Source organism: Euprymna scolopes, chromosome 5, assembly GCF_053919585.1.
Source record: "Euprymna scolopes isolate OS-2025 chromosome 5, ASM5391958v1, whole genome shotgun sequence".
Lineage (NCBI taxonomy): Eukaryota > Metazoa > Mollusca > Cephalopoda > Sepiida > Sepiolidae > Euprymna > Euprymna scolopes.
The window spans coordinates 79985635-80007286 of NC_136486.1; the positions used below are offsets into that span (position 1 = coordinate 79985635).

The 21652-nt window shown below is 34.1% G+C and overlaps 1 protein-coding gene across 3 annotated transcripts in view; it reads left to right on the forward strand.

Annotated features, from left to right (window-relative positions):
- Positions 1 to 21652, forward strand: part of LOC145276880 (ubiquitin-conjugating enzyme E2 R2-like) — a 168986-nt gene that overhangs the window by 53625 nt on the left and 93709 nt on the right. For all 3 annotated transcript variants that reach the window (XM_080128305.1, XM_080128302.1, XM_080128304.1), the window contains exon 2: positions 570 to 656. In XM_080128305.1, the coding sequence (XP_079984431.1) occupies positions 570 to 656 (87 nt within the window). The remainder of the gene's footprint in view (positions 1 to 569; positions 657 to 21652) is intronic.

Below are 21652 nucleotides of genomic sequence, written 5' to 3' on the forward strand. Positions count from 1 at the left end.
CATTTTATTTCTACTTTTGGTTAGCAAAAATGACATCTTAAAGTTTATATGCATACTACAAACCAAACTTTATTTACTAATTGTCACATGCTATCAATAATGATAGCAAGATTATTGAATTTAAGTTTTAAATATGTTTGACTTATGATGGCATTTTACTAAAATCAAATAACTGTATCCTGTGAATAGAAACAATTGGAAACACTTGAACAATCGAGTGACTTTTTTTTTTCTCGCTACAAACATGCAGAATCCTAGATTATATATTATTAGTTGTAATATAAACATTACAACTACTAATATACCTATTTGTGTTTCAACACTGATCAATATGATTGAATAACGGCACTTAGAAAATTTGTTGCATGTCTCTTGTAATTATTTTTCTGGAATTTTGTTAAAACTTTAGTGAATACTGATTTTAATGGTCTAAACATGATTGTTATGGGCTGATTTGTAACATGGCCCTTCATACAAAAAGGATTCAGCAAGTAATCAGCAATGTTAATGTGTATTCTTAAACCAAGTAATTGATATATTAAAAATCATTCATAATATTATTTTTCCAGGCTCACATGAAATTTCCATCGGATTATCCATATTCACCTCCAAGTGTACAATTTAAATCCAGAATGTGGCATCCAAATGTATATGAAGTAAGTTATGATTTTACATTTCAATTTTTCACTATAATTATTTTTTTATTTTGTTTGTTTTATCTTATTCTGAGGTTGTAGTCGCATATAAAGTTAATAATACATATAAGTAAATGAATACCTATTCAATCTTGGGTGTTGAGGGTCATGTTACATCGTATGGTTTCAGGGTTGTATTATTAAATTTTTTGAAAAAAAATGGAAAAAAAAAAAATTAAATTATTGCAAACGGGCAACCGTGTATTCATTATTGGCGAAAATGGGAAAAAAATCTTTGCCAAAAATTATTGCCTGATAATGGTTCAGCATAATTTATGCTCTTACTGATAAAAAGAAAAATTTAATAAAAAAAAAAAATAAACAACTCAAAATTCAGGGATTTGGAACTGAAATAATTATTTTGAATGTTTTACTGATGAAAAGAAAAAAATAGGAAATGATAATTGCCAGTAACTAACAATATGGGTTAGCATGGAATAAATACATCATAACATATAAATCTGGTCCATCTCCCTTATCGAGGTCAATGCACATACTATTTTTAATAGTATGTGCTTTCCAAACAATTTTCTGAGGCCTAAAATGACAAGTTTGATGCTCCTTCCATCATAACCAAGCAAAGCAAGATCTTAGAATATGTACTTAGAAAAGAAAATGATGTTTGTATTCATTATTTTGCTTTGTTATAATAATAATGAAATCATTTTGTATGATGCTCAGGTGCACTACAACTTAGCAAAAGTGCAACTGTATGGAGAGGAAGGGCAATTATGTGTGATGCTGTGTCTCTTCAGCCAACAATTTGTCCAGGCAGTTTGCTTCAGCAATTTTGAGTGAAAAAATGTCATTGGAACTGCATTATTTTCTTTGTAGGCATGTTTTAGAGGCATGAAAATCAAAAAGGTACTATGGGTTATTGGTAAAATAGTTATTAATTTTGTAGGTGTTTACTAAGTCAGTAAATGTCAGAGCTTTGATGAACCCAAACCTAGGGTAGAAAAGTTGCAGAGTATGATGAGTGTCTGATGGAGTTTCCAAGCGGTCAATGTTTTGAACGAGATGGGTTTTCCAGACTGATGATAAAAATTTTAAGTGTAGTTGCACCACAGCTATATACAGTTTTAAAGGTCTTGCTAAATGGTACTAAGACAACATTTTTGATAATTTTAGAGATGTTTTGACATAGATAAATCACTGTTGACAATAATGCCCACTTCATGTTATAGAAACTTAATGATATTAGTGTTATGGAAGGAGTATGTGGATGTTTGATTTTTTTCCCCCAAAATGCATGGTGGTACATTTGTCTCCAGCATTTAGCTTCAGTTATTAGTCTGTGATCTGCATTGTATTCAGGTGTGATTGCAGGAAAGATTTATAAAGTTCAGTGTCTGTCCTTTTCATTTGAATGTAAACATTTGGTGACATCTGCATATTTCAGTATGTTGATATGACATCAATATATGCAACAAACAGAACACCAAGAACAGATTCCTCAAATTCCTAGAATTTTGACTACATTTTTGATTGATAATGCAGAATTGCAACCAGTTAAAAAGATGATTCTTTACACCGATTAGTTTTGTGATAAACTATTTGTGTGGCACCGAATTAAGTTTTAGTAAAGTCTAGGTAAATGACCTCCATGCATTAGCAGTTATCAGTGATCTAAATGATGTCCTCAAGAAACTTGATAAACTGATGACTACTTGTGGAGTATGAAGTTATAAGAGTTCAAGAAGTTCCAGGATGCATCTCTGACATAGAATAATTCCACAATAGTTGATAGATCATGTTCAGTTGCTCTTTTTAAATAGGGGAATGACATTAGCAGTTTTCTATTACTCTGGAGGGACGCCATTGGTAAGGTAGAATTGAAAGAAGAGATCAAGCTGGTGCAGAAGAACACACTTATGTTTGAAAAGCAGGTATTTAATGTCTCCAACAATAGGATATGTATAATTGTGTTTTTAAGGTGATTATGCAGCATTGCATAGTTATTGAAGTTGATGTTAGATAGTGTAAGTGATACATTCTGATTTTCAACAGTAAAAATACCTGCATTGCACTTGGCAATGAGTTGTCAGTACTCTGGATTTTGAATCCAGCATGGTGATTCAGTAAAGTTAGTTTCTTAAAATTTCTGAAAAACTGAGATATTTCAAGGTTGTGAAAATCAACACCAATAAAAAAAAAAATAAAATAAAAAAAATAGTAATGAAAGTGCTCAGCATCCTTAGTATAGCAGGTGTGTCCAAAGGGAACTTCATTTCTTCTTTTTATTATTTGTGGACCCGGGCAATGCCAGATATACCTGCTAGTACAAAATGAGGCAAAAGAATCTGAACAACAGAACCACCAACTTTATATAGTATAGTAGTTCTGTAAAGTCCATTAACCAGTTAGTTTCATGAAATGGCTTAAAAGCACTGAAAAACTAAGATATTTCAAGGTTGTCAAGATCAACACCAGTGAAAATAAAGTTAAGCCGGAAGTTGCTCTCTGTGATTACTTGAGAAAATAAAATGTTCCACCTCTAAATCAGCAAACAAAATAAAATGTTCCACCTCTAAATCAGCAAACAAAATAAAATGTTCCACCTCTAAATCAGCAAACAAAATAAAATGTTCCACCTCTAAATCAGCAAACAAATGAAGTTGCTCAATGAATATTTTAATAATTCCAACAATCGTGATGAAAAACCATCTCAGAATATTTTTACTTACTCGCACACCAAGGACAATCGGTTGCTGCACATTATGATGCTAACTTTTAAATTGGCCAAGTTATTAATGTTATAATTCCATCTAGTGCAATAATCAATTTTTAAATTCCAACCAAAAGTAGGAATGAGCATTTTCAATGGCGTTTGTCACATATTGCATAGATGGACTCAACATTTATCAGAAGAAATAAGAAATGTCTATTTCAAATAATTTTCTTTTTTAATTTGTTAAGTAATCATCACTAATTCAAGCTAAAAGCCATTAGAGTTAATAAGGTGGATAGAATGATAAATATTATGAGAATATTGAAAATGATGAATGAAATTAATTAAATTTTATGATTTATGAGGACTATTTATAGCAATTGTTTATTGACACTAATAGTAGGATTTGTGATGTCCCAAATGTATTTATTATAGCAGAAGCCTATAAAAATAACTGATGGCAAGTTACTGAAGAAAAAAAACTGCAGGAGAACAATTAAATCTGCATAGAAAATGTTCTGTTAGTTAAGATGTATTTTACTAACATCAAATTTTTTAAGCTTAACACTTTACAATAAGTAGTTGCTTTTTTTTACTTTGATTAGATCACTTATCAAGGTCCGGAGGCCACTTTACAGTAAGGCTTAGGTAGATGGTGAGACAACATGATCAGTAATGGTGGAACATGGATAGGGCTTAATTATTTAATAGGATGACTAATTCATATTTTCTTAATTCGTTTTTGAATAAAATTAAAAATGCGTTGTTTACAACTCTATTACTTATACTACAGCTGCTGCTGAAGTGCAGGTAAGAGTTAATAAAACAGTTAAATTTCTTGTGACAATGCCCCCTATAAGAGGTATCAGATTAATATATTGAAGCTGACATTGTCAAAAATGATATACCTGTGTTAAGTCATAAATCTATAAAAACTGCAGGAATAAATTTTAAAAACAATAGCTGCCACATTTTTGGGAAGACAGATTAATTTGCAAATAACAACTTCTGGACATGATTGTCTGCCACTAATATGCTTTTGGAGGTTAAAATGCACTATGCATAGTCTTACATTGTGAGACTTTAAAAGGATGTTCTTGAGTGAAGAAAAAGGAAGGTTGAGAAATTATATAAAGTTTGCTCAGGCATCTAAAAAAATTAATAGCTTTGGTTGAAGGCAGTATTCAAAACTTGATAAATAGAAACTTTTTTTTTTTTTTTTTTTTTTTTTTTTTGTAGGTCCTTTTAAATTGTTATCAATTACCACAGTCTTGCATAACGTACAACTATACTTTCAATTGATAACTATAGTAAAAAGATTGATTTATTTACTAGTGGGTGTTCGAAGAAATTTTTTTCAAAATGTTCGATACTCATCATATTGACGTTTATTTTTAACACTACAAAAAAATAAATGGTCAAAAATATTTCAGATACCCAAAAGTATTAAAATTAACAAATCTGATTTGTTCAAAAATTTCATTACAAAATTTTTCGTACTAATGCGGTACAAGCGTTTACAAATTGGGGGGGGGGGGTCTTTACAAGACACTATCGAAAGCGCTATTTTATGAGGTTCACATTTTTATCATTTTATTTGCTTAAAACACTAAAAATATATAATGTAAATTATTATTTATTAATTCATTTGAAAATCTATTCATTTCCGAATAAAATAGTGGTATTTTTAGGGTTTAAAGTGGTTTTACTTTTAAAATGACGATTTTAGCAGAACACCCTTGAAATCAGTGATTATCCAAAGCAATTTATCGTCCGTGTGTATTGCTACTCAAAGGGAGAAGTGTTGGCTATCAAGTCACTATGCAGTGACAATGACATCATAATACTACTAGCAGACAAAGGCAATGCTAATGGATAGAGCAGAATATTCCAAGAAATTGGCAAATCTAATACAATCTGGTGACCATTAATCTGACTTTAAAAACAAAAAGGGAGCTGTTACAGATCCTCAGTAGAACGATGCTCTCATATTACCTGCAAAATACAAACAGCTACTTTAACATAACTATACTACATCTAAGATTCATAAAGACCATATTCCATTAAGGCCTATTGTCAATGTCTGAGGTTCAGCATGCCATCCACTGAGCCGTCCTGGTAGATATACTCACTATAGTCATAGGTAAATCTCTCATACGTCAAGAATTCAGCTCACTTTATGGAAATAATCAACAATGCTCCCATTCATTTCAACCAGATGAGTCTAGATGTAGTGAGCTGGTTCAAACGTACCCACTCATGACTCTGACATGTATGGGATAAGCTGATTTTTTATGCTTTACGAAAGTGTCGACCTTACATTCGAATTGACACTATAACAGAGGTGCTGACCTGTGTAGAAACTACATACTTTGTGATGGGATCTGATGTATATTGACAGGAAAAAGGTTTGGCAATGGCATCACCATTGTCCCCAGTGTTAATCTCTGAGTTAAAATAGTAATACACATGGACGAAAAAACGCTTTGGATAATCACAGATTTCAAGGTAGTTCTACTAAAATAGCCATATTTTTTAAACCAAAGCACTTCAAGTCTTCAAATTACTACTGTTTTGTTCGGAAATGAATATACTTTCAAATGAATTAATAAATATGAATGTACATTATATATTTTAAGAGTTTTAAGCAAATAAAGTGATAAAAATGTGAACGTCATAAAATGGCGTTTTTGGTAAGGTTTTGTAATGACCCCCCCTGCCCCCCTGTTTTCTAAAGGTCCGTACCGTGATTGTATGAAGAATTTCGTCATGAAATTTGGGAACCAATCAGTAGAGGTGTTAATCTTAATACTGTCAAGTGTCCGAAATATTTTTGACCATTTCTTTTTTTGTTGTGTTAAAAATAAGACTTTAATATGACTAGTATCGAACATTTTGAAAAAAAAATTGTTCGGACACCCAGTAGTAAGTAAATCAATCTTTTTACTATCTTTATCAATTAAAAGTATTATTTTATGTTGAGTAGGACCGCGGTAATTGATAATTTAAAAGGACCTACCCGAAAAAAAAATTGTTTCTATTTCTCGAATTTGGTCAAATGAAGTTAGTATTACTAGCAGCAGCAGCAGCTCCAGCCTGTAGAATCAGCCATAGCACAGCACAGTGTATAAACAACACGCGTTCTTTAATTTTTATTCAAGAACGAATTAAGAAAAACATGAAAATATGAATATAAATGTTCTTATATGTTTAATTAGAGCTATTTTGTTATCAGAATAACATTAGTTTAGAACTATTCGGTTTTCAGAATGTATAATAACAACAATCCCAACCAATTCGGCATTATGAATTTGTAGCAGTGTCAGAATCTTTGGGAAAATCGCCATTGCAAATTTGACACCCCTAAGACAAAACTGCGAATAAAATATAAAAAAATCGTAATTTCTGTTTTTAAAGTGGGTTTTTTATTTTATTTATGGAATATACTTCCAAAATAAACTATTAAAGTTGTTTCAAACATAATAAAAATATTATTTCTTATTTGTTAAAAAACCGTGTTGACAAAACCGCGGTGATTGAATACGTGGACATTCATTGAATCTGTTGCAATTTCTCACATTTCTGGTCAAATTTAAAAACATGGTTAAAAAAACAAAATAAACTTTTGTAGATTGCATGCACTTTTATTCTTTAAATTTGTTTTAATTCGCTGTTCAAAACTATGTTTTACTGCGAACAGCCACAAATGTTTTTTTTCAAAATCAAAATAAGTATCAAAATCTCGTTTATACATAGATTCGAAAAAGTTGTCAAAAAACAAATATATAACAAATAAATGTTATCAAAGGCAAGATAAGTTACTTTTCTACCTAACTGGATAATTTTCTAGTGTTTTTATTTAATGTAACATGTTTATTCAGCTCGAAAAACGTACAGTGTTTACCGATGTATTGGAAAATTAAAAATGGCACCCGGCCCGACTCTCTTTGACACGGTAAGTTTGAGAAAAGGAGTTAAAAATAAAAAAAACTATACAAAATACTGTTAAAAACTCACAGAATATGTCAGCCTATGTCACATGTCACGGTAACATATATTGAGCGAGTTTCTAGCAGTATTTTGTCTACTTTTTTATTTTTAACTCTTTTCCACAAACTTACCGTTTCAAGAGTCGGGCGCATTTTAAATTTTCCAAAACATCAGTAAACACTGTTTTCAAGCTGAATAAACATGTTACATTAAATAAAAACACTAAAAAATTATCCAGTTCTGTAGAAAAGTAACTTGCTTTTGATAACATTTATTTGTTATATATTTGTTTTTTGACAACTTTTTCGAATCTATGTGTATAGTAATACAAACCCTCAAAATCTATATCAATATTCTTGAAATTTTAAAAGAAAACACATCAAACTACAATTAGGAAGCTTTTTATTTCGTTATTTTTTTTTCTACTTATTAAGCGAAAGATATTTTTACAACCTGCTCCAGCGTAGTATAAACGGCCTATGGAATTAACACCTTCAACCTCGAAAATAGAAATCAACAAATTTATGGAATTTTCTTTGAAATTTCGCAACGCAGTTTCTTATTAAATTAAAACTAAATATAACATTTTCTGACTTATTTACCTGTCGAATACACACACACATATATATGTATGTATATATATATATATCTTTCTGTAAAATATTTATTTGAAATGGAAACGGCATTTTGCAGTTAGGACAACAAAACAAAAATGAAGTAACGGTTCGTATTCCTAATACACTCTTTAACCCTAACAATAACACTAAGTTCGAGTGGCAAGCCCCCCCCCCCCCAAATAAAATACCTTTGTAAGCCACATACAAGCATCTAAAACAAACAAACAAAAAATAGATCCTTCCTTAAAGAAAAATACACATGAAAATAAATTGGTTAACTGTCCTAAAATGCTAGAATGGCCAGGAAATGGTGAATTATTTTACATTAAATTTTTGTGAAACTAACCGCTCCCCCCTCTAATATTGTTTTTGTTAGCTTTGTTTCTGTCAAGTTTTCAGTATGTTCACACATAATTTTCCTTAGCCCCTACAATTAATTCAAAGTCCGAATGGCAACCCTCCCCATATTCTCATTGCATAGAAACCCTCTTAAAACTACACATAATCATCTTAAAAAAAAAAAAAAAAAAAAAAGCATGCATATTTTCCCATAGAAAAAAAACAGTTAACTGCCCTAAAATGCTAGAATGACCTGTAATAGGAAATTATTTTACATTCAATTCTAAAATAATTTGTTTATCTTTCATTAAAGTTTTTCATGGCATTTTATACATAATTTCCTAAAAAGGTAGAATCACATTTTGGAGGGGTGGTCAGAAGGAGTTGAGTGGGGTTAAACAGAAGGTGTTAATCTACAATAATACCAAAGAAATATTGCAATATATTCATTTTTAAATGGTCTTATGTTTAGATTTAAGTTTTTTGTACATAAAGCACATTACAATTCAACTTTGTTCTCCAACTTCTTTTCTGTTTATGGATACATGGCATTTTTAAGGAATTGCTGCATATTTATGCACATTTACTGCAGATTATTTGGAAACCATAAACTTTGGGAGATTTTCAGTTGCATATTCTGATTCCTTGTACAAAAATACACTTATATGGTAAATTTCATTTCTTCGTCTTGTGTTTTAACAAAGATATGACATTTTTACTGAAAAAGTAGTGTAAAAAATGTGACGAAACGCATATGGTCTTAAAGAGGGAAAAATATCCAAATGTGTGAGGCACAAAAATAGCCATAACCTCCTTAATTTTAATCAGATTTAAAAAATTTAAAAACATTCTTTCTTAGCTCATCAAGCTCTTTCTATGCATACCAATATTGAAATATTTCAAGCTATTTCAATTTTTTCATGTGTATTGCTAGTTAAAACAGTTGAGTTATCTCTCATATATATCTATAGATTAAAAAGTTTATTTTATGTGACTTGCTTTTGCTTGTTGTTATGTAAGTGGGTTTTCAGGAAGAGTACATTAACATTGGTAGCAGAAACTGTCTTTTGTGTGATATGAAATTGTCTTGTTTAGCAAACACTGCAACACATTAAAAAAAAAAAATGTCTTCCTTCACGAAACACCCACTTATTTTGGTGAATGAAGAAGTATATGCAGAATAGAATCAAAATATAGACATAATAGTTTGTGTTCAACACTTGGCAATAACAGATATCAGTGTAACAAATGGGTTGAATATAATAATTGACACGTTGGACAAAATTTAATAGCTGGATGAAAATATAATGACATGTCATTTAAGGAAGTTTATTCCCACAAAAATGGTGGCTGGAGTTAATATAAATGAATTTTTGGTACGATATGAATTCCTGTATGAAAAATTACAGAAATTTGGAATTACTCTACCAGAAGGAGTCCAGACCATTTTTGTTCTGAATGAAAAATGAAAACTTAGCAAGAACCACGTGTTCATAAAATAGGCTGGAGAAAGTATTTTCTGATATTTCGTCAACAGAATGTTGCTATCAAGAAAGAAGTTGTAACAGTAAATTTCAATAGATTCAGAAGTATTAAGGAACAAAAACATAGCAGGATATATAAAATACATCCTAAGGACAGACAATGTAAGATAATGCATTGTTTTAAATTTAATTCAACTAAATATTTTGCCTGAAATTGTATGAGTTTCAATTCTAGAATTAATATCAACACATTTGTTTAATGTTGATTCATATTATTGAACATTGATAAATAATTCTTGTTCTAATGTAAAAAATGTCTAATCTTGTGGAGAGACATTGGGTATGGCAGTGTCGGACTCTGCTTCTTCACAAACTTCACACTTGCTGGAGAATTTGGTTTAATATATTCTTTGGAACATAGCATGGAAATGACCGAGTTAAGTGGTTGGTGGAAACTGTTGGTGGAATATTTTGTTTTGGAGATGAAGTGCAGGTAAGAGCTAATAAAACAGTTAAATTTCCTGTGACAATAGGGGGTATAAAAGGTATCAGATTAATATATTGAAGCTGACATTGTCAAGAATGATATATCCCTGTTAAGTCATAAATCTATAAAAACTGCAGGAATACTGGTAAATTTTAAAAACGATAGATGCCACATTTTTGGGAAACAGTTTAAATTGCAAATAACTTCTGGACATGATAGTGTGAGGTTACGATCAGGATTCGGTTCTGGGGTTCGGGAAGGAGTGAGTCACTCTCTCAACAACAGCACGTTTCTGCCCTCTTCTTTTCCAATTGACCACACCTGGCCTCTCGTCACCAATGTCACACCACACAAACTGAACGTCAGCAACACGAAATACTTTTCAAGAGATGTTCACGACTCTTTTCTTTCTGTGTCCCTTGCAGGGAATTTTCCTAGTTTTTATATCCTATGAAAAAAAAAAAAAAATAGCTCCTCCCATCATGCCCTGCCTTTCAAAAATGCCCTTCGGGTATATAAATGAGCTAACCATCCTTTCCTTTCCTTCTTTCCCAAAGAGCGATGCAGATACACCCGGTATGTCATATATTACTTATTTTTTTGTTTTTGTTTCTAACCATAACTTAGCCTTAAACGGTACCTTTTTTTTCCCCCCCCTTTCGCATATCTCCCACACGCCTCCCTGATCTTCGAGATCAATGACACTTCATAATCCTTCATCCAAGCAGGCCTCCTCCTCTCACGTTGAGGACTCTGGGGGACAATTTCTTGGGGGTTGACGTTTTCAGGTTCAGTACAGACATTCTCGTCCAGTTGTAACGAACCGCAATGTGGGGCTAAGTCGAATTGGAGTGCATCGTTAGCTTTTCGGTGTATCTCTACTTCCTCCTCTTCACTGCCATCACCGCACACCGGCAGGGTCACATGATTCAAGATATGCCGGGGAACGCCATTCACGATCACGTTGTTCTTCGACTGCGTTCCCGTTACAACCCCCCTCCCCCAGCGAGTGGTATATTTTGCATTGGGGGCTTCACCCACACCTCCTCACCCACTTTAATGGTAGCTTCTTCACCCTCAATTCCTACCGTTTGTTGCATGGATGCCGCTACTTATATGCGAAGATGGTTCTATGAGGCACAGTTGTCTCATCTTGTCTAGTTTTTGGTGAGATGTTGTACAAAACACCGTCTCCATGGGTGAAATATTGATTTTTTCCGCAGCAGCCTTGATGGTGCAATGATTCCTCTCCACTATCCTATTGCCACTCGGCCGATGCGCTGCCCTAAAAAAATTGCCTTATTCCCCACTTGTCATACACCTCTCTCCAAAAATATTTCTTCGATGACCCCTCCGATCGCCTATGCAGCTTCTGCCCTGATCTCTTTCTAGATGGCAAACTTCCCCGGTCCATAGTCGACCATTTGATTTTATTTCCGCCTTTGGGTCTAATGTTTTTATATAAACATAGTTTTTTATAATATTTATGTCTGTCGAATAATTTATGCCACTAAACTACACATTTACCCGCAATTACATTGCCTACGGAAACACTTATTTGTTAGATATTTGTTTTTTGTTTCTGTTTCACGGACTCATTATCGGCACTACTTAGATATTGAGGTACTAGTGCACTTATTGATCTGTGCTGAAATAACATTATTTAAAAAGCCATTCTTAACGGGGAGGGGAGGTTGTTTTGTAGCTATTTTGTACTTTAACTTCACAATTTAATAAAAAAAAAAAAAAGACCTCATAAAACTTTAAACTTTAAAATACTATTTAAAAAATAGCGCGGATCAATAAGTGCATTAACACCGACATTTACTTTGCTTTTTTTTTTTTTTTTTTTTTTTTTCCAGGTGAATTTTTACCTTAGCTCCAATTCACCAAATTTCTTTAAAATGCTGACTTGTATAGGCTTTCAACTATGCTTAATAAGACAATCTCTTAACTTTGGCAGAGACAAATCTACCTCTCTACTACTGACACTACCACCTCCTAATTGTTTTATGGGAGAGTTATAGTCTTTGCGAGTGGGTATGCTGACAGCGAATGTCAAGGTTAAATTTGGGGGGAAATCCTCTAACACTTTTCCCTCATAAAATGGGGTGTCTATTCCAAAAGCCATTCTTAACATGAGGAGGTTGGGGGGTGGCTATTCCAAAAACCGGTTTTAACATAATAAGCCGTAGTTTAATTTTTTATGAGGTCGGGAAGGCATGCTTCCACCAAGCAATGCCGGGAAATGGGTTCTGCTAGTTATTAATGTTATAAAACTTGTTACATTAAATAAAGTAGTTGGTAAAAAATGTTAGTAAATGTTACCCTTAACTACAACACAGCTCTGTGAACTGTATTTTTTTTCAGTTTTTCAGGTGCGTTAAGAATGAATTTGACATTTAAAATCCCTTGCAAATTTATAGTTTTGCTGATATAAAGACATATTTCCTATGTAATAACGTTATAGTGGCTATGTTGGTTTACCCGTTAAACCAAACAGCATGGCCTCCATAACATTAAATCATTACATAGAAAAAGACAATGTCTTATATCAGCAAAACTATAAATTCGCAGCAGATTTAAATGTCATATTCGTTCTTAAGACCCAAAAACCTATAAGGAACCAAAGTATAGTTCTAGGTGTTGTATTGTAGTTAAAGGTAACATTTACCAAAATTTTATTTGCTCGAAATTGCGTTTTTATTTTAAAAAAACAAACAAAAAAATTGAAAAAAAAAAAGAAAACAATAGTATCCCAAGTTTTCATATGAAAAAAAGAAATGAACGAATCTCTTGTGCAAATCCTTCTGTATTACAAATATACTATGAAAAAGTCTTTTCTGATTAATAAAATCAGAAATACTGAACAGCTTATGAGAGAATTAACCTCAGAACTAAATTTGTAGGTATTCTCATTGATATGGTTGATGTTCTGTGATTTGCTTCTGTGGTGATTTCTTCAAATGGATTCGGGAACTGGATATTTTAATAGTCCCTATTTGTAAGTTGTTAAGGTAGGAATCTTATCAATAGCACACATTACAAGACCTTTCGTTGTTCTTAATTTGTTTTTAGCATATATGATGAATTCCACCATGTGATCACATCTTTAATGAGTTTGATTTTCCAAATTATGCTGATCCTGTATTTCTAATAGAAAGCAGTTAAAGTGAGAGGCTGTATTTCTGTTAAATGTAATGGTTGTCTTCACAACCCGAGTTACAATGTATGATAGTGATTTTAAATTACAGTCTCTGACATTAGCAACTATATTTGTTCCTGAATCCCGCAAGAATAAAAACTTTATTGACGATTTTATATACTCACTAAGAACATTGTGCAAGTCTTCACATATTCTTTACCTGTTTGTGTGCCAGAGAATGGAACAGCTCTAAGCAAAGCTCTGCACGGTCCAGTTATTTGAAAGCCAATGACCTGTCAAACTCAGAAAAGAGGCATTATCTGTTGTTGTAGTCCAAACGTCTGTAGTTCATGATATACTGCTAATTTCAGCAAGAGACAATTTAATTTTTGTTTTACTTTAGTAAATATATTGAAAATTATTTTGCAGTGAAGTACTTTCTTGATGGAATGCTGTAATTTGAACAAAGTTTTCAATAAACCTATTAAATCCAATGTCAGATGTTACAGAATATGGTTGAATATCAACAGCAATCATTTCTCTTATCAGATAATGGATCTCTTGTGACCTGTGATCATTAATATCTCATTCTCTTTTGGCCAATATTGATTCTATAGTGGTTTTGTTCTGCTGGAGGCTTGAAGTTGCTTCCACTTATCCCCAGAATGTCTGTCCCTGAATATTCATTTTGTTTCCTTTTTCATCTGCAACTTGTGCTTCTTCTGGATGAGCCTTTCTAAATAGCTTAACATACAGTAGAACCCCGGAATACGGCATGAAAAATTAGTAACAAAATACAGTACAGTATATAATACACATGTATATAATCAAATAACATTATAAATAACACTGTAAGGTGGGGCAACTACCATAACATGGGACCAGAAAAACATTGTATTGCACATCGCAACCTGAGAAAAATGTATCCTAGGGCCACCGTATCCCGGTATTGTAAAAGATTTTGCTGATTTGCCACCCTTTGATGTGCTGGTTTGACATAACTTGCAGGCAGCTGTATTCTTCTTGGGATTGATATCAAAATACTTCCAGCAGAAACTTGTCATAATGGTTGAAGGTTGTTAATGGTGAGTTAATTTTTTTTACATATTTAAATTACTTATATCTGATATTTAATTGGTAATTTACTTAATAAGATATGCATTATCTAAACCAGAAAAATAAAAATATGTAATTGTAGCACGAGTCCAAAATGAGGAACAAGATTATGACTGATGAAGAATATATTATTTTCAGTTCATTAATGATCGCAATTTACTGTACAATTTCTCAGTATGCAAACTGAAAGATGTAATAATTTTCTTGGACAATGATTTAAAGTTCAATATAAAAATGTTAATTTGATAGAGACAGTAGGGAAATTTTATATTTGCTTCTATTTACTTAAACTCAGTGCAGTTGTAAAATGTTATTTGATAATATGGTGCTGACGATACATGTCTCTTTGATAAATTTTCACTGACAAGCAAAAAAGGGAGTTAACTTGTCTTTGTCTACAATATAATACTATTAGTATCCTTTATGACAACAAAATTTGCTGGTAAATTGGCATTAGAAAACCTAATAATCGAACAATTAGCTAATCAGTACATGCCTAGTGTATGTATGTGTGTGTACACACACACATATATATATATATATATATATATATATGGTAAAATAAAGTAATAATATACAGTGGGTGCGGCTTGATTATGTTAATCAATTTTTTGTTATCAAAATTTAATTTTTCACATTCTCTGGTAAAATTTTGAAGCATATAGTTTGTGATATTTTCTTCCCTATACAGAGATATACTTCAAAATATCCAGTTTGATATTCTTGTTTATGGAATTTTTCTAAAGAGTGGTGATTTTAGCTGTCCAACTAGATTAAGCACAAGTGACAGAATGGGGGGAAAAGACCAGGTTTAACAGATTCCAATCAACTTCAAATAACTTCAATGCTTGAACAATCAAAGCATATGTGGTAAATGGAAAGACCAGTAGGAAAGTACCTGAAACAGCTCATTTAAGAAAACTTGATGAATGGAATAAGTGCCGGATTGCCAGGGAGATGGTCAGAACACTCCATTCTACTAGCAAGAAAATTTTCCTGCAAACTGGAGCACCCCAAATATTGAAAAATTTCAAGGTGCGAGACATTAAGGAATCTTGGAAAAGTGAAGAGCTTGTAAAAAAAGTCTCCATTGAGCAAGAAACATATGGAAAAGCATGTTCAATGAGCTGAACAATATCTGAAGATGGATTTCCAGAACGTTGTCTTTACTGATCAATGAGGAGCAATGCTGGATGGACCAGATGGATGATCGTCTGGTTGGGTGTTGAATAGTTGCCCAGTTGCATTACGGATCTGCCAACAGCAAGGCAGTGGAGGTATAATGTTCAGGGCAGGAATCAAAGGCAATGAGATTATTAGTGCCACAAGGGGTGAAAATTGATTCCAAGGGTTATTGCCAGCTTCTTATGGTTTTCTTCATTCCCTGGCTAAAAAAATCAAACTTTTATGGAGAGAAAATCCTTGGTATTTCAGCAGGATAATGCACCTGCGCACAAGTCTCGTTACACACACAGGTGGTTAAGAGATCAGTTTCACAGAAGGCAGATTGATAGTTTGGCCTCCCAACAGCCGTTACTTAAACCCAATCGAAAATCTGTGGGCTATCATTAAGCGAAGAATTTCTGCTGATGGGACGCAATTTAACACCTTGGATGCTCTATGGAATACAGTAGTGGAAGCCTGTAGATCAATTAAGCCATGTGAAGTCTAAAAACTTGCTTCTGCCGTCGACAAGCATCTTAGCCTCCTCCAGTTTTGAGGATTTTATGTTGACTCGTAAGATGAAGTGAATTACATTATAACTGGTTTCTTTGTTTTATTTTGTAGTTTGCTGTGTTTTCTATTCATTTTGAGTCTGTATTTGAAAATAAAAGCATTTGAAATGGCAAAATAATTTTTTTTACCTTTTGCATTATCTAACCAGACACTTAATATTGTATAAAAAAATTTTCGTATAAAAAAAAAGTAAGTTTAATCAAGATGTTAAGGGTTTTATACATACATGATAGTCTGTATAAAAATAATGCTTTGACAAGAAAACTTTTAAGATACAATATATGGTTGAGGAGTTACATATAAAAATTAAGTGTTGCATAATCAAGCCACACACACTGTAGTAATAAATGGCGATATTTACATTTAGAAATATAGTAGGTTTAAATTTGTACTAGAATTGTCCACAAGGACCCATAGTGCAGTGGTTAGAGTACTTGGAAAATTACAAAGTAATATTCTCCTGAAGGTTTAATCCTCAATGTGAGCGACTGAGAAATCCAATAGCGAATTACTGAGTACCTCTATCCAGTCATGAGTGACAGAACTAAAGCATGCTACTCCCCATCCCCTGTGAAGTAAATAAAGGGTTCCATTCGAAATTCTGTGCAGATTTTTGAGGTTGACAAAGAAGGTTGGAGCTTACATCAACCAAAATGTTGTGAAAATAACACAAATGAGAACAGTAGTCCAAAGAATCAAAATAATACAAATAATTCTCAAAAATTCAGAAATGGGTGGGGTACAAACAAGGTTGCAGAGTCTGAGTCGGAAGGAGTTGTTGGTTTTGAGTCGGATTTCTAAAAGTACTAGGAGTCGGAGTTGAAATTTTTTATACAACTCCGACTCTTCAAGTCCAATCAATTTATGTTTTTACATGGTTTTCCTGTTTGGTTTTACCAGTTTTTCTTTGTTTTATTACATTTTTACCCCAAACAAGACACATTGCCGCTTTGATGTACTGAGCTACTATCAGGGACCTAAGTTGCAGGGATACTATGTAGAGAGTTTGGCAGCAAGGTGTCTGTTCACATTATACTTGAACTTCTGCATGTCAGTACAGCTGGGGAAGCAGGAACCCGGAAGAGAATTCCAAAGTCTAGCAATTCTGGGGAAGAAACTATTAGAGTAGAAGACTTTATTGCATCTAGGGATCTCTGCTGTGTAGGGGTGGGACTTCGTTGCTTGTGGAATTTCTCGGGGGGGGGGGGATTTTCGTCGATGGGGTACAAGGGTTTGTAGTTCGTCAGAGCGTCCACCATTAAAATACTTGTAAAACAGGCAGAGGGATGCAAGATTTCATCGATGGGACAGGAGCTGAAGCTTAGATGATAGTTCAGGACCTATCAGGTTGGTGACTCTATTTTGAACCCTGTCCAGGAGTGAGAGACTAGTAGCAGATGCACCAGCCCAAATGTGACAACAATATTTCATACATGGGCGAATGCTGGTACAGGATACTTTCAGGCATAAGTAACTTTCTAGCACGGTAGATGAGAGCTGACCTTCTTTGCAGCAGCCTTGGCAATGATCTCTGTGTATCTATTCTAACTCTTGTTCCCTGTAAACATTAAGCCGAGGAGTTTGTCTTGGCAGTGTTGAACATTACCATCCATTTTTGACCCCATTCCACTACAGACTGAAGGTCTTCTTCTAGGGTTTCTGCCATTACCTTAGATATGTGCTCATTAGTTTTCTCCCCATGTGCCTGCTATAGAGCATGGTGTGGTCAGCAAATATACCTGTCTCAGAGACAATTTTATCAGCTAAGTCATTTATGAATATCAGAAATAATAAAGGACCAAGGATCGATCCCTGAGGTACACCCACATTTATATCATATTGTTTGGACGTACGCCCATCGAGGACAAACTGGATTCTTATCTTAAGGATTTAATTATGTTAAGTATTCGTCCAGGATTTTATTTTCATGAGAACACTATCGTGCCATACCCTGTCAAAAGCCTTAGATATATCTAGGCGTACCACTCTCCCTTCTTCTGCCTTATCTAGTGCTTGGTATATATGTTCAGAGATTACATTTAGAATATCTGCAGTAGAATGGGCTTCTCTAAATCCATATTGAGTGTCGGACAAGTTTAGCAGCTGTAAGGTGGTGGAATAGAGCTTGATTAATTATTGTCTCAAATATTTTGGAAAAGAGGAGGCTAATTGGGTGAGAATTTAATGGGTCAGTTCTTTCTCCAGAGTTTTTGTAAACTGATACTATAGAAGCAGTTTTCTAGCAGTCCGGAAAGAAAGATTAAGGCAGTTGTTAAAGAGTTCAGAGAGAATTGGAGCAACTTCATCAGAGCAATTTTTTAATAGCACAGCCGGGATGAGATCAGGTCCACATGCTTTTGAGGTGCCTAGGTTTTTTATGATATCACGTACTTGAGGAGGAGTGATTTTCATCTTGTGTGGTTTCTGTCCGCCGAGCAAAATCAGGGAGGGAATGGTTTGCTGGGTCCAAGGTAGTTTGAATCAAACTGATAGGCGAGCATGTTAGCTTTCTCAGTTACTGTGCAAACAACCTCATGATTGTTGGATAGTGGTATTGTTGATTGCCCATTATTTACAGATTTTCCAGAAATCACAAATTCTTAATTTCTGCACTTCAATGCATTTCCTGGTGGTTTCAGTATATTTACTCTTAACTGTCCTTCTTTCTTACAATTACTTCTAGCTTCTATAAACTTTTGTCTGTTTGTACAGGACTTATGTCGGATAAATCTACGGTGTGCATGTTGCGTCTGAGCGAAGGCAGTTGCGCAAGTAGAAGTAAACCATTGGGGAGAGTGGGGTTTGCTATAGAACTTTCGCGTAGGAACATGTGCTTCAATTGCTGCTTTGAACTATTTAGTAGTCCCATTTATGTACTGTTCTGCAGGAAGAGAAAAGATATTTCCCCATAGAGCGTCTCTGTGATCTCTAATGGCATCCCAGTCAGCCTTATTGTAGTACATTGTCGTTTGGAGCAACGGCTCTTCGACTTGGGGTCGAGAGTTTAGAGTGATGTCTATCATTATCACAGCATGAGCAGGATTTCTGAGTGGGCAATGAGTATTTGTTACACAATCCTCAGGAACTGCTGTCAGATATAGATCTAAAAGTTAGGTTTGCTTGTCCTGACAATCTGGGAGACGGGTCAGGAATATTACTGTCTGTGTCAAGGAATGGAATATAGCAAAGTTATGGATGATGCTACCAGCTGTGTCAGTGTAGTTAGAGAAGTCAACCAATTTTTGTTGTGGGCATCACCAAATACATGTATTTTGGCTCTAGTGTCAAGGGAGAGTGCTACAACTGTGCTGTCAGAAACCTGATAAATTATAGTACAGTCCTGGGTTGATGGAGAGGGATAAAGAAAATGCAGGTAGCTAATGCTATGTTGTAAATTTTGTTTAAAGCATATGAAAGCCTGATCACCTGATTCTAGTTTAGATTCCCTAGACATGAGGGTGTTACAAATATAGACTCCAAGTCCGTGCACGTGTCTATCAGAATCCTTACGACACAGTGGAAGAGAATCAGACATGTTAAAGTGATTAGATGGGATGGAGGGGTGTAAGTTAGTTTCACTTAGTGCTAAGATATCCAGGGACTTTGCTAGGAAAAATGATTCAACATCATCTATGTTAGCTCTAAGTTCACGGATATTTGTAAATGCAAGTCTCAAGGAAGGAGGTGAATTCTTTGAGTGTGTGCTTGGTTTGAACGTTTTTTGGGGATTGAGCTGTCATTTTATTTTATTTTGTAGTTTCAGATCAAGGGTGAGGTGCTAGGCAAAACAGATATGCATAGCCACTACCATGCAACACAAATAGACCATCAGCTGGCTCCTCCTCTATGGGAATGCCCACCAGAGATAAGTGCAGGGCCCCTTTCCATGCGCGACATTGCACTACAAACTAGTGGAGTATCGGAATCTGGGAAAATTTTAGCCAAAACTGATTCCTTCAATTATGTTTTATTTTATTTTGTTTTTATAAAATGTCTTCCTCTGTAATAAATGTTTATTGATTTAAACTTCTAGTAAGACTAAAACCTCTAGATCCCCCCCCCAGTCTATTTTTACGTTTGAGAAAGTACATGCACATTTAAGATGTAATTTTACACTAATCAGAAGAAAATAACTTTATAGTAAAATATTTAGAAATTTTTAAAGAAACGGAATTAGAATCAGGAATTTCGTATGGAATTGGTAATTTACTCAGAATCTGGGGAAAATATTGGAATCGTCCCAACACTACAAACATCCTGATATTATACAACTAATGATAGCGCAGCCACTCTAAGCGCTACCAAAGAGTTAGGACACTTGTACTCTCAGTCAGAACCAGCAACTGTTAAACCGTACCCTCAAACCTGTCCGACAGCAGTCCCAGTCCAATCATATTAGCATTTTAAATTTCACTCTTTTTCTCAGAAACTGAGAAAATTGGGTTTGCTTGCATGCCCCTTGTGCTCACCTGACTTATTTGGGCTGGTCTTGTCTGAAAGGTTGAGAATAGCTGATTTCCAGTTTGTCTGGATGCTGTTTCTGACTGACAGTACAGGAGCCCTAACTCTTTGGTAATGCTTAGACCGACTGCTCTGTCATCAGTTGTATAATATCAGGATAGTTGTAGTGCCATGTCGCGTATAGAAAGGGACCCTGCTGCTATATCTGGTGGGCTTTCATGAGACCAGAACTTCTAGAGAGAACTCGGCTAATTAGCCACTGTGTATACTTGGTGTCAAAACCGCCCCACTTTGCTCAACACTCTTCCCCTAACCTAACATTAAACAAAAACGTAATGAAATAACAACCCAAACAAATATTACGATAAAATCAGACAACCACCCAAACAAAATCAATTCGTTTCCACCCTTGAGGCTCGCTTTCACGTATATCCCTGGGCTTAGAGGTAATATAGATGATGTAGTGTCTTACTTTTTAGTAAACTCCTCAGATATCTTTGTATTAAATGAAATAGCTTACACTCTTCGATCCCCTTTAACTACTTTAACATGATAGGATACTTCCCTCTTTGCTGTAAGGACTTGGATAGATATATGCACGGGCTTCGAGTCATAGCACCCTCCCTTTAACTAGAGAGAAAATACTTGAATCGGATGACTAGGCTTTTATGTGCTTTCGACTAACATGTCATCACTGCGTTAGTTACTTATATTTTCTCTATCGTTTTTCCTCAAGTCAGGATTGTACTCTAATCGATCATGTCTGATAATATAGATGCAGTAATCTCCTTGGATAGTAACGTCAAAATACGTGTTTGGTGACTTTAATGTCCACCATAAAAATTGACTTGGTTTCTAACGTTACATAGATGCAACTGGACACTCTACGTAAAGCTTCTCTATAACCCAT